General features: G+C 40.0%; 1 protein-coding gene across 3 annotated transcripts in view; it reads right to left on the reverse strand.

The window, feature by feature from the left end:
- Positions 1 to 587: 587 nt before the first annotated feature.
- The window catches only part of OGDHL (oxoglutarate dehydrogenase L), a 55,361-nt gene continuing 41,509 nt past the window's right edge, over positions 588 to 14,439 (reverse strand). For all 3 annotated transcript variants that reach the window (XM_034062081.1, XM_034062082.1, XM_005153633.3), the window contains exons 17-23: positions 12,360 to 12,538; positions 8,681 to 8,752; positions 7,238 to 7,363; positions 6,550 to 6,622; positions 4,759 to 4,922; positions 4,012 to 4,166; positions 588 to 3,277 (exon numbers count right to left, since the gene is read on the reverse strand). In XM_034062081.1, the coding sequence (XP_033917972.1) occupies positions 3,154 to 3,277; positions 4,012 to 4,166; positions 4,759 to 4,922; positions 6,550 to 6,622; positions 7,238 to 7,363; positions 8,681 to 8,752; positions 12,360 to 12,538 (893 nt within the window). In that variant the 3' untranslated portion in view covers positions 588 to 3,153. The remainder of the gene's footprint in view (positions 3,278 to 4,011; positions 4,167 to 4,758; positions 4,923 to 6,549; positions 6,623 to 7,237; positions 7,364 to 8,680; positions 8,753 to 12,359; positions 12,539 to 14,439) is intronic.

Consider the following 14,439-nt stretch of genomic DNA (forward strand, 5'->3'; position numbering starts at 1 on the left):
GCCATCACAGCAATTTGCATTCATTTTTAATAATGCACTATTTAACATGCACCTATCCCTCTGTAAGAAGTCTTCTATTCAAGGGGCCTTGTTGAAGAAAAGCAGCAGAATTCTGCATATAAGTATAATCAACGCATTTAGCAATTTATAATGCTTTAGTAACCGTCTGAACATTTACCATCTCATAGTGCAGGCAACAGGAAAGGTAATTTAACAGAAACTTATGTAGAATGAGCATGCTTCGACAAATGAATTCCAGTGTCCAGAAATGAGCTAAATTCATCCCAGTCTGGTTCTGATATTTCTGCTTGAAGTAGGAATGTGGACATTTATTACTTTAAAAAACTAGAGTAAACAAAATATTCTAACACAACCTCGATGCTATTACCACTTTTAACCCAATGGTTTTGTATCATTACCTTTTTTTTTTAGTCCAAGCACTGACTCCCTTGCTGCTACCACATTTAAGTAAGCCACTAGTGAGGAAACAAAGAGAAAACAGACAAATGAGCTGCCCTTGCAGAGTGGGATGCTAATGCCAACGCTCAAAGGAGAAACTGTCAAAAAGAACAGCCATAACAGAGAACTCTGGGTTTGCACATTCTTATTTTATTAGGGTTCTTTACATTCTTGATGGAATTTTTATGTAACCATTATGCCACAATCTATGATACACAATGAAAATGGAAATCTGTCATTCACCATTTACAATTCTATGTTAATTTTGTTTTCTACATATACTGTGGCACAAGAGCATTTATCATATTTCATGCTGCACTGACCTGCCTTATGCAAGCTGAAAATACAATAAACAATGCCAGCAATATTTAGCTGCACTCAATTTTTGCCACAGAAACAAGCATTCATAAAAGCATTAAAATACTTTGGGTAACGGCTACTATCAGCTTAATGTTTTGAGCTATAGGAATGGACAAGAGACAGCATTTGCTGCTGTCAGACGCAGTACTTCCCAAATTCATTAGGTTTCAAAAGTCTGATTAGCTTCAATGTGCCAATGAGAGAAAAAGTCCAATATCAGCCTGATTTGAAAGGACACTATTGAGTTTCATTAATATTAGGCTAAGTTTGGCTGTGGATCCCACAGTAAGTACCTTACCACATCAAATCTGTGCTCTGAAAGGAGGATTATTTTTTCACCATCACATTGTCTCCAGGCCAAATAAAGGGACAGCATAAGGCACACATCCCTTTTTGGTTATCTCCTTGGACAAGTAGTACCTGATTATTGCTATGAGTTTTTAATATACCTTTTTATTTTGACGAACAATATTTCCACCATCACCCGACACTGAATCAGGCATAAACTGTCAAGCCTTATTATGTCACAGCCTAGACAGCAGCAGCAGGGTAGAACTTATTGCCAAGAACACAAGTATGTCCCAGGAGCATGCTCAGGCCAGGGAAGTAATTGGACATGGGGTCGAAGTTTCATCTATGTGTTTTCCAGTCACTTCTTATGAGCGGATGTTCAGCAAATCTAGCATAACCCTCTAGGCACCACAGGGGCACAAGACCCTTGTGCATCTAGTTACTGCTTCCTGCTTTCAACAAAGGCATGTCCTCATTCCTCTACATCCTACTACACCACTTACTCTGAGCAGTTCCTTCTCCTAGCCAGCAGAAAGAAGTTTCCTGCCACTACATAGTCTAGTGTTGCAGAAACTTGCAGTCACACGGTTCAGCCAGACTCAAGTTCTCCTGGGGCAGAGGGAACAGGACTTCTGACAACACCAGCTCAGTGGTGCCCACCTGCTTTCTAGCAATGCAGAGGAAGCACAAGCAGCATCACCCTGAGAGCACCTTGCTGTGCAGTGTCTCCCAGGAAGCCAAGCACTCTCTCCCTCAAAGAGAAACAACTCCTGCTGTTCCGTCCCTTCCAGTACTTGCTGTACATCAGCCACCTTACACAGAACCAGCTCCTGAGGTTCACTTATGTCACTTATATCAGTAAAAGTACATGAAAGTACATGGCAATTGATATCCTAATTGACAAGTAAACACAAAGGATAAAATAAATCAATTACTATTGTACAAAACCACAGCATGTGCCTTTCCTCAATCAGCAACTGTTGCTTGCCCACCTTCTTCTTATAAAAGCATGACTAAATCAGGAATTGCCACTTCAAAGTTGAATTAGTATCTGCACAGAGATGTGAGGCAAGGATTAGAACTGAACAAAGCAGTGAACCCACTTCTTGTTGCACAGACAGAGATTCCTCATCCAAACATGATCTTTTTATGGGTGCTACCAGGTCTCCAGAGTTCCCTAATACCACAGAGCAACAAAGCAGGCAGTCCAGTTGGTGCTGCCACATCTTACTTTCGACTTCAGTTGATGCTGAATTATTCTGCTGATCACCAACAGCTCTGTCAACTCATTTGGTCCCATGTAGACTTAATTCTCTGCTCAGCTACATCCAACAGACTTCCTTAGTCACTTTTATTTCTGCCTTCGTCACCCCTTCCACCTTATGCCTAAGTGGTCCACACCACTTTTGTTTTCAGCCATACTTTAGCAGCTTTGTAACCTGACTGCATTTCCATCCTACTCACATCACCACCTTACCATCTCCTTCCAACAACCACAGCCAGTACATATCTCTGTGAAAGCCATCTATCAACTCTTTGCTTTTTGGTTTCATAACTCCTCTCCAATATATCTAGAAATAATTGTCAACCATCTTCCTTGTAACAGTGTATCCTGTTTCCTTCGCAGCTCCCGAATGTACTCTCCTTTTTTTTTTCAGGGATTTGCACAACTATCATGCTGTCCATGCCTGCTCTACTTACAGTAATTAGACACTGGCCACAGACTGGAATTGGAGGCTCACTGAGCTAGACTTACTGAGCATCCTTAGATAGGACACTCTCTTGTGCCAAAGAGGTCCCAGTCTAAATAGACAAGTGACAAAAAACAGTGGAAGGTAAGTTGGAATTACTTTTTTTCTTACAAACTGGGGATTAAGGTGTAGATTAATTAAGTCAGGTGCTGCATTGTTTTGTCTGGTAGAGCAAAAATACATTATTTTATTATGTATACTTTTATTCCAGTAATTTTCCCCACTTTTATTTACTCTTTCAGATGCAGTGATTTGAGAGACTACTAGTCAGAGACGGGTCAGTGCCTTGCAGTTAGAATGTTTTCCCCTCAAAAGCCTCCAGGTTGAAAGCTGTATCCAAGAACCTTCTGAGCGACACCAGATGCGTGTTCTTGTTGCCTGTGGCAGCTGCAGCAGCAGGCTCTCGGCCAACATACCTTTGTGACAAAAAGAATTGGGCAGACAAACGAGGTGAGAAGAGAGACTATTTTGACACTAACAAGCATGACAGCATGCTGCTAAATGCATTCAAGTCAGCTTGGCAGATTTGGACATTTAATCATCAATCTTTCTTAAATAAAAATCAATCTAAGCTGTAACATCAGTTATACCTTCTGGTCAGCTTCCCCCTCTTCCCCCCTCCTATCAATATTAAGCTGCATCTTCTCCCCCATCCCTCCCAAGGCAAGCTACACTGCCTCATAATTAGGTAACTTGCTTTTGGTGATGAAGACTCATTCCTCTGACAGCCGCATGGCCAGATCCAACAGTCAATCATCTAAAATAAATGCAAAGGTACCTGAACTGAGCTCTCAAAAGAACTGCTTCCTCCAGAAACCTAATATTTGGAGTGAAATTCTTAAAAAAGACAGAATCTTAGACAAGAAGAGAGAAAAATATGTGAGAGCAAAGTGCTGTGCTAAATGGCAATAAATGTAGAGCAAATCGCTACCGGTTTTCTTGTAGAACTACAAGAGGAGCCACATATGCACGATGTATTTGTGAAAGTCATCTACACTTCTCCCTCCTTCACCAAGAAACCAAACTCACAGGTTTTGATTTGTGAAGAACATGACTTCCCCGTAAATAACAGCCTCAAAAAGCTCCCCCAGACCAGCCAAACCTAAAAGCAAACAAACCAACCCAGGAGACAAAGCAATTTTTCTCATACCATATAGGTCGAGTGTGGTTCACAATAGTGCGGAAACGAGGTTTGATGTAATCATAATATCCACTGTTTTTGTGTTCCTCCTGACACCAAACTAGATCAGCACCTGGATACTTCTCAAGTTCTTCTTTCAGGAGGTCAAAAGGGAATGGTGATATCTGGAAAGAGAGGGTAATAACTGGTAAAGCCTTCTCCTACATGGTGTTTGCCCATGGTAGGACAGCCTTTTATCAATCAGCTCTTCCAACCAACCATTACAGTTAAGCACTTAGTACCTAATATACTTGCTACATGTTCTTTAAAGTGACTTGTATTTCTTTAAACTGACTTCCTGCTGTCAGAAGTGAATACACATATATTTTATACTTGCACCAGTATGAACTCAAGTAGGTGATAGTCCACATCTGCATTTCTAGTTTTTCTAGTGAAGTCCTTAATTAGTGAATGATAATGTAGCTGCAAAGTGTACTATCCACAACATTTAAGCATAGTAGATTCAACATACAAATTTAAGGTGCCATTGTATTGTAACCTTCACTTTGTTATGTTGTTCTGGAAATGTCATCAAGTTTTCTGTATCTCATTGTCCAGTATAGAATTGATATGTTCCTTCACCACAAAGACATTAAGTAACATCTTGTAAGATGCAAAGTGCTATAAAAATACTATCACCATCCTTTCTGGCAAGTTTTATCTATTTAAAAGCATAGGAACCCCTATGTCTCCCCAAAGACTGTCCTGAGAACTCACCTGTTCAAGCCTGGTTATAGCTACTTGCTTCTCCAAGTCTTGATTTTTTCTCTCCTTCACCAGATCATAGTAAACCTTTCCTGTGCAGAAAATCACTCGCTTGACATCATGTGGTGCATGGGCTGCCAGCCCATTCTCAGGAATCACACGCTGGAAAGTGGTACCTAGTTAGAATACAGATTAGAAAAGTGCTCTCAGAGGAACAGACATTGCAAAAGAGCAGCCCAAGAAGAAGTCCTTTACTGGACAACCAGCAGGTTGCAATGGTTATGGGGTTCTGCTGACTCTACTCCTACTTTTCAGAGCGGTAATTCTGCTACAGTGACTTTCAGCAGTTTAGTTTCAAGAAGTTAGAAGATTGTCAATAATCCACTTGTCACACTTCACTAAACATATTAAAGAGTAGCTTCTTTTTTTTTAGCTTTGTGTTGTGCATTACACCTCTAATTTTTAGTTTATTGGATAGCCCACCTTTGCTTCCATGTTTTTTCAGAGAGTTACCTGAAATACTGTTTCTTCTTTCCAAGATGATCTCAACCATCTAACATTAATATAGGTTTAGAAAACATTAGAACATTATTATATAAAAGCATAGCACATATTCATAATGCAACTAAATCTGGCAACTGCAGAAATATTTACACAAGCACACATATTACTGCCATATAGTTATGTGATTTAAACATCTGTTTGAGAGCTAGAACGGCATTAGACAGAAGAAGAATTAGCACAGTACTGAGCCACAAGTGTAAGTGATACGATGCAATTTCAGATGCATATGCTCAATGCTAGGTATCTTTTCCCCTGTGCTATCACCTCCCAGGAGGACAATTTGCTTGGGATACATGAAACTGGAAGAGGAACTTGATGGTGTAAAAGATTCTTGTATGATTGATTAAAATTATTCCCACAGTAACCAACTGCCAGACAGCAGACAGCAGCATGACCTCCCAGTCTGAATCAGCACACCCATGTGCCAGGAGAATAAGTTCCCATTCAAACCATTTATCTTGGGGGTAGAAAAGCAGCAGTACAAATACATGAAAGAGGAACTGATTTATATCAGAATTATCCTGTCTCACTGAACAGCAGAATTCATCATTAAAAAAGACTGAATCTGTGCTACATTGAGTCAGCTGCAGTCAGTCTTCCTCTCCTTCTCAGCTTTCCATTTAAAATAGAGCAAAAAGAGTTAGGTGAGAGTTAGCAGTACTTTACTACTTCCTTGCCTCTTCAGCAGGAACATAAAAGTATGTCAGAATTCAGTGTTAATTAGCAGTTTGGCCTCTATTGAGGATTAGCTTGAAATAGAGGGGACTCCCAAGACAAAATGCCAAATCACAATCCCTATAGAATTTCTAATCTGAAATCTGCTGTGACATGGCAGCCACAGAACTGAATATTGTAAAGAAAAATGTGCCCTTCATTCTTCCAAATAGGCACAGGGTGATTCCAACCTATCCATCACATATAGAGGGTGCAGATAGTACACAAAGAATAATTCAATTCTTGTATGAAGAGAAACAGCAGAGGCACCTAATAGCCTATTGAGGGGAACATCCCTGCAGAGAGGGGAATACACTTTCCATTGCCTTTTAAGATTAATGACTGATTACAAGACAAGCCTCTAAAATGAAGAATCCATACTCAAAAGCTAGATCTCACTACACCAGCTCCACAGAAATCACACCAAAGGAAAAGGCAAACTCCAGAGCATATTCCCTTCTTCACAGCCTGACACATGCCTTAACATAGCTAATTACTTGCCCATAATACTTTAAGGTGACCTACCAGACACCATTTCATCAAAACTGGATTTAGCTTCTGGATGCCTCAGCAGCGACTTGGGTGTCAAAATAATCAGCTGTAAAACAGAATTTTTCCCCAAATTCAAGAACTGCTTTATCTACATTATTATATGCAACATTTGTAGCACGATTCATACTATACACGCAAACTGAACATGCTACAGATCAAATCAATGTGATTAATGAACAGCAAACACAATATTTGTTCCCCTGTTTTGAATGCATAAGGAAGTTTCAAAATTACTCAAAAGATTTGGGTAGTCCATTCCCTTTAAAGGTTCTCAAGAACTACTGCTTATGCTTCTTTTTGAGAACAAAACAAAATCACAGGCTACGAACCAGTAAAACATCCAACAGTTTTATCTTAGGTTTTTGAAGTTCCACCAATTACATGCACACTGTAGTCAGGCAACCTATTAACTACAGTGTCTTGACAAGCTCGTCTGAAGGCCTGAAAAGCCAGAAAGAAGTAAAACTGAAAATCAAGTTTCATAATTGTAGCACATCAGAGCTGAGTTTCATTCCATCAAATCGGCAACTTCAATCTACGGTCAGTTAAGATTTTTCACCAGTGATTCTTGTTCTTTTTAACAGTATGCCATATGCAAACACCCCTCCTTATATGAGGGTTAATATACCTAGAATAACCAGGTCCATTATAGTAACTTTACCGGTTTTCTGAATGGCAGCAAGATCTGTCTTCTGAGGACGTGAAAGTAATTGGCTGGAGTAGAACAATTCACCACAATCCAGTTGCATTCATACAGCTGGGAAACTTCAAACTGCTCACTGAACTCCTGAGAGAGACATTAAAGGCATTAGAAAAAAAAATGCCTACAGGATCAGAAAAATGGGCTCAAAACTTATACTTCTATTTCTGACTCTCAGCAAGTACCTTCCTCAAAAATACGTCATTAGCAGATTCTGATGAGATTGTATGATTAGCTAGGGAAACATCCCCACAAATCACTCTCTTCTGTTTCTACTTCTTCCTAAAAATGTATGTAATTAAATGCATAAACCTTCCATTAATTTCAGCAAGGCGAAGTCCAGAAATGGGTGAGGCGGACTAGGACTTCAGTAGGTGGAAGGCACAAAATATAACCCCTTTGAAAGAATCTTAAAACTAGAATTCATTTTTTGAGTGTATAGATAACTCCCATTTTTTGGCAAATGTCCCATCCTCTTATGCTTTTTAACACATAAATTTCATTATTTGTATTTTCTGTATTTTATGAACATAGGGTGTTTTTATCCATATCTATGTACATACACATTAGGTAAGCATATATGTAGATAAAGGTACAATAATCTCATTACAGATTGGTACAGCAGCTAACACAATTTCCTGGTCCATGGTTAGAGCTCCTGCCTTCTATGATGAAATTTATAACTTGCTTCATTGTGTACAATTGTCAGTGCTTAACTGCTGTCAATCAATCAGGTCTTTATTCTGCCAGTTCACTGACAAACATTACTCTTAGTTGAGAAGCAACATGGCTTTGGAACTATCATTGCCCTAAGGGTAACAAACTCAGGGCCAAAACTGAAACATGCATTTTATTTTGCCTATTTTTAAATTGGTGGCTTTTTCAATTAATGTATAGCAGAGTTTCGTAGGAAATCTGCATTGGGAAGTGGATGCCCAGTATCCTGTAGAGCTACATAATTCATCTGTAAAAATGAATGACCAGAGTATGAAGGTCTTAGATTAATAACATTTAGAAGTTTCTTATTTTCATGCTCCCTGCAGTATAATTTAGCTCCACTGCAAAAAGCCAGGAGTAGTCTCACTTGGCCTCCTTTAGAAATTAGCTAGAGACACCCCTTTGCAGTATGCACAGCAATATAAACAAGCAGAATCACTGGCCCTGAGGAACAGCCATAAAAAGATCATGCTGCCAGAGATTAATTGTATATGACCTCAGCTTTGCAATGAAGCAGCACATACCTCATACTTTCGTTACTTTTACTGGGATCAAGTTAATGCTACATCAAGTTCTGAAACTAAATCTTGACCCACTATACCTACCTAAAAGGATGCTTCTTACCAAAAAATACATCTAAAATATGAAGAACAAAAAAAGGATATAGCCTTTGACAAATCTACTTACTGGATAAGCATCAGAATCATCATTGCTCATCTGCAGAAACCTCTCAGGCCTGGCTGATGAATGCTCTGGACCCTAGTAAAGGTATAATTTAAAATGAAATTTAAAAAGCACATCGTCAATTAGACATCATTTCAGGTCACTCACTCACGAATACCTCTTGTCACCCTGGCAGCTCTGCACCAAGCTGCACACCTGACCCCCCCAGGCAAAGGGCATCACTGGCAGCAGCAGTGAGAAGAGAGGACACACCATAGGACTGGAATTTTTTGTCTTTCATAAAACGTTTTCATAGGAGAAGATAAAGCTTCATACGGATTTCCAGTGCTTTTACCAGCTGTAAATAATTTCTAGCCTCAGTATAGCTGCACAATGAACAAAAGGGCAGTTGGGTCCACGTGGGCAGAACAATGACCTTGCTAATGCAGGGCAGAAAGAAGCAGGCAGAATGTCAGGAAGAGAAGCACCGTGTGCCTCAGTATATGCAATGACTCATACTTCTTTGGACCAAACCACACTTGCATCCTGAGCAGGAGGAAATACAGTTAACTGCCCACTATCTTCACCACATTAGCAACAAAAGCAGAATCAGGATCTTTCTCCTACCACTGTTCAGTGTTCAGTGCAGGACAGAATAGCCTAGATGAATGCTTCTGCTAAAATGAATCAAACTACATGTACAGATTATCTGGCAAACTAACTTATGATTAATTTCTGCTTCTTCATGTAATGTAAAATACCTTTACATTCCATTCTGTCAAAATATTGACAACCACTGTCTCACTAGCAGTACCCAAGGTAATTTCTTTTAGTGACATTGTTAGATCCATTTAATACTAGTTAAACACACATACTGCTCACAGACAATATCAGGAATAAGGAGTGTATCAGTATCTGTTACCTTCCCTCTCATGTCCTTGTTTATAAAGGATGAAAGAAAGCTGTGAGGAGTACAAGAATGCAGTGTGCTTTTTATTTATTGCTAATGCTGGCAGCCTTTGCTTGTTCAAGTGACAGTTACTGTTAGGAAGGACTTTCATTTTGGAGACAGCTGCAAAGTACTTTAACCTGAAGACATAAAACTATTACACTTCAATTCTCCCACAGTTACTAAGCTAATGATGTTCATAAACAGCTTTTTTCTTTATACAGCCATCTCTCATCATAACTCGCTCTGCTGAAACCTTAACATGATTTGAAAAATCACTCATTATTTTGACAGCTTGATACAACACTTCATCCTCCCTAATTATACGTGCATATTCCAGAGTCCAGAGGATGGCCACAAAGGTGATCAGAGGGCTGAAGGGCATCTCCTGTGAAGACAGGCTGAGTTGGACTTGTTCAGCCTGAAGAAGTATCCAGGGAGACATGAGAACAGCAATACATAAAGGGGGCCTACATGGAATATACATAAGGGGGCCTATAAGAAACATGAAGAGGCACTTTTGACAAGGGCATGTAGTGATAGCACAAGGAGGAATGGCTATAAAATGAATGAGGGGAAATTTAGATTAGATATGAGGAAGAAGTTCTTCACTGTGAGGACTGTGAGGCACTGGAAGAGAGGCTGTAGACACCCCATCCCTGGAAGTATTCAAGGGTAGATTGGACAGGCTTTGAGCAGCCTGGTCTAGAAGAAGGTATTGGAAGGATTCGAACTAGGTGATTTTTAAGGTCCCTTTCAACCCAAACTATTCTGTGATTCACTCTATTCCATGGACTAAGGGACTTCAAAGGAAAAAACATGTCCCTGGCAACAAAGGGGTAACAGCCAAGAACTATGCCTTGCACAATTACTCTTTTGAAGTCTGTCTCCACTTTTGAGGTGCCAGATAAACTGATCATAGATGGGTAAGGGCTTCAGAACAAGAAGCAAAGATGTGCAAAACTATGGCGCACAGTAACAGTCCAATATTGCAATACCTCTGCTGTATAAATCTATTTGCCGTAAGTCAAACCTACATGGAAAAGTACAACCTATACATGCACATAGTGCTTCACAAGCACACTGGAAACTGAGATGTTACTGGCAAACAATTGCAGGAGAGGCACGTGAGGCTTCCCTAACATACACATATATATGCTGCCCCAGTAATAACCTCAATCCAGAGCATCAATGTTCACATCCATCTTTGATTTCTCTGCTGACACTGCCAGTCAGATTGCTAGCAACTGCTGCGTGGGATGGGGTAGGGCTTATTTCTACTGTGACCACCTACCCAGTGAGACCTATACTGAATCCATTAGTTACTTTCAGATGAGTCCCCAAGGAACCATTAGGCAGCAGTCTTTCAATCACAGCCAACTTGCCTGTGGATGCATGACCTAGAGGTGAAGGAATTCATACCCCATTATGAATCCCCCCCCCAAAATCATTCTACCCCCAACACTGTAGGTACAGAGAGTAACACTCCCGTAATGGAAAGCTCCTCTGGGAAGATAACAGATTTCAGTAGCCTGGTGGGATTCTTAAATACTCCAAAAACACCTGACACTAGTAGCAAAATAAGCATGTTTCAGTAAATCCTAGCTGCCAAGTGGCTAAGAGGAAAGAAAGATCAACTGTATTGTAGGCAGCAGCAAACTAGCTCCCTTCAGCTGAGTGTTTCCCTGCAGAGGTCCACCCCTCCTGCTGAGGGCACAATCAGGCTGTCCCCTCAGGATTCGTATTTTAAAAACTTAATTTATCAAAACCCTTGTGAACAGCTTTAGACCCGTTATTCTTTATGCACAAATGGGCACAGAAAGACATTCATAAGATATGAATGCACCCTGGTATATCAGGACAGGATTATAATTGCATGGAAATAAACTAAACTGTTTGTGAGAATAGAAATGACAGTTTGTAGTGAAAGGGTCTACAGCATTTATACAGATGGAGATTGCCACTGTGGCACATACTATGATTTTCTTAGTAGAAAGCTAGAAACATACATGCATCAATTCACGAATGTTAATACATTTGGAAAGGGAGAAAATTAACCTAGCCTGACATGATGCTCATGTAATGTTTAAAAATAATTTAAAAGATCTGAAGAACAATTCTACTGCAGATATGAACTTCACATAACATTATATACAGAGCGCGCCCATGCCCTTTCCCACTGTGACACTGTCTAGTTCCTTCTGCAAGCCACAAAGAGTGTCAACAGCTAGTGGAAGCATTTTCTTTTTCAGAAATAGGGGAATTTCTTATTATGTCACAGTTACCCAATGTCAATGATTTTTGAAGAAGTTTTAAAGTTGTTTAATACCATTTCACTGCAAGAGAATTTTGTGCAATTTACACAGACCTACTTCATGCAAAATCAAACCAAGGAAGCAGTACTAGACACTAATGATTTCTTTCTTACTGTATGCTAAGAATCCAGCTTTCTAGGGGTAAAAGGCAGCATCTTAGGGAAGATACAAAGAGAGGAAAAAAAACTGGGGGCAAATGATACATGCCACTAAGGAGGACACAAAGCTAAGAGCTCTGAAATACTTCTCAGGGCTTTTTTTGGTTCTCATCAATCAATCTATACTTATTTTTTCTGTAGCACTGAGGCAGTCCAACATGCTGAATAGTGCCTTCCTCCTCCCAGCTTTGTATCACCACTGATCCCCAAGACATCTTTGGCTTTTACAGCCACAGCAAAGGCACATTTACATCCTGCATAAGCCAACCAGAGGCTCTCACCATTCCTTCCATTCCATGTGGCAAGAGCAGGACGATCCCGTTGTGACGAACCCACTTGGCCTGGCCAGAGCTGATGAACTGGTCTATTATACACTGTGCTGTGTTGTGGAAGTCACCAAACTGGGCCTCCCAGCACACGAGGGCATTGGGACTTGCCATAGCAAAGCCAAGTTCAAAACCTGAGAACCAAACAAACAGAAGAATTAGGAAAGAAACTGAGAATTCTGTTAATTTCTCATTTAAAAAAAAGCATTACTAAAACAAAACCAAAATGAGAGCATGAGCTGGATCTTTGTAGTCCTGCTATAACTCATGCAGTTTTCAGTAGTACCACTTCCATCAGACTAGCAAATAACATTTTTCCAACCCTGACTCCAATCCTTTGAACTTTTCCTCAAGCATTTTAATACCACAGGAGTTTAAAACTGAATAATTACAACCCCTCCCTCAGCTCGAACTTCAGTTTGATGTTTTCCTGAGAGCTCACTGAGGTATGTACTATCTTCTCCTGTAAAAACCCACTTACAGTCTATTACTGGACTGTTCAAGAAGCTACTTGTTAATTTTATTATTGCACAGCCCTGCACAACATTGTCTCTTTTTTTCCCCTCTCATGCAGGTGCTGAACAAAATTAATGGTGCCATCCATCTTCAGTCAATAGGCAGGATCATAGTCTTCGGATCTTCAAGAAAGCTTGAACGTAATAGGGACATGGCAGATACATCTGGGGCTTGGGTAAACAACCTTTTCTTTGGCAGAGTTAAGGACCCCTTAGGTCTCTGTCTCAGTGGCAGAGTTGATCAGAGGGCTCTTCATTGGCAGGACATCACTACTTCAGCTAGTGAAAGCACAAAGACATAATCTTCTCCCTCTCCACTCTGTATCAGAGATTTCAGGTGGCTTATGTAACAGGCAAGTACAACAATTTCCCCAAATTTGTGCTGTTTGAACTGCAAATTCATCACTCCATACAGAGCAGAAGGGCCACATACTCCCACTTAGTACACCACGTCAGGTTAATACAGCAGGACAAACATCATGCAGCAGCCCAGCTGACAGCAGCTCAGGTGTTGTGCACAGAGCAAGCCAGGCAGCTTGCTGTCCACTCTTAAAACTTGCCAAGGACCAAACATAACCGAAAGCTCTTGACAGGCCCCATGACTATCTCTTAAAAGCAGAAACAAATTCTTGCTGTCACTGAGAGTACAACTGCAGTACAACAAAGCCCCAGCACTGCAACAGGTCCTGGGGAGAATAATTGGCAAGACAAAAAAGGAACCTAAACTGCTACTCCAGTGTAAGCTAGATAATTGATTTCTAGTAGCTCTGCAAAGATCAGAGATAGAAAACTACAAGGGTGCTTGCATATGCCACACAGTCTCTACTGTGTCGCTTTAAAAACCATGCAGAATTTTGTGTCAAGTTAAAACATGAAAACCTAGCTATGTGCAATGTACCTGTCTCAGTTTAATGATCACACTTAAATTCAAAGCATTTTTCCATACCATGTTCCGTAGCGAACACCTAAATGCATCCAACAATATAAAAATATATCTTTGATCTCTGCTCATATTCTTCTTTCACACTTTGATATAGCTAGGTCTGGAGTGCTGAGTAAACACCTGTATGCATATTCTACACCTATAGTTTTGAACTATTAAACCCCCCAAAAATTAGAGCTCTCAGTAAAAACCAGTACTACATAGCACTGCTCTGGACGTTAAGGTTCTGACTGAAGGAAAATTGATTCAATACACATATAGAATAAATATTTGCTGAATAATATGGTTTATGTTGAAGTTTTTGAATTACGCACACAATATAAAGATCTGTTTCCAAATACAGAATGGCAATATGGGAAGACTCCAATTGAAGACTATACCTGCAGAACAACTACCTTTGCTGTTGTAAGATTTTATTTAAAAAGCTATGATACTGAATTGTAACTCATTCTTGAGTTATGGATAATATTTTCTAGACCCATAGGTTGCTATAAGCCAAATACAATCATAAGTCAGGTACCTAATATGCTTCCTAAATATTATGTATCAGTAAAACCCAATACTGCTTTGTGAGCAC

This window comes from Melopsittacus undulatus, chromosome 4, assembly GCF_012275295.1.
Source record: "Melopsittacus undulatus isolate bMelUnd1 chromosome 4, bMelUnd1.mat.Z, whole genome shotgun sequence".
Classification (NCBI taxonomy): Eukaryota; Metazoa; Chordata; class Aves; order Psittaciformes; family Psittaculidae; genus Melopsittacus; species Melopsittacus undulatus.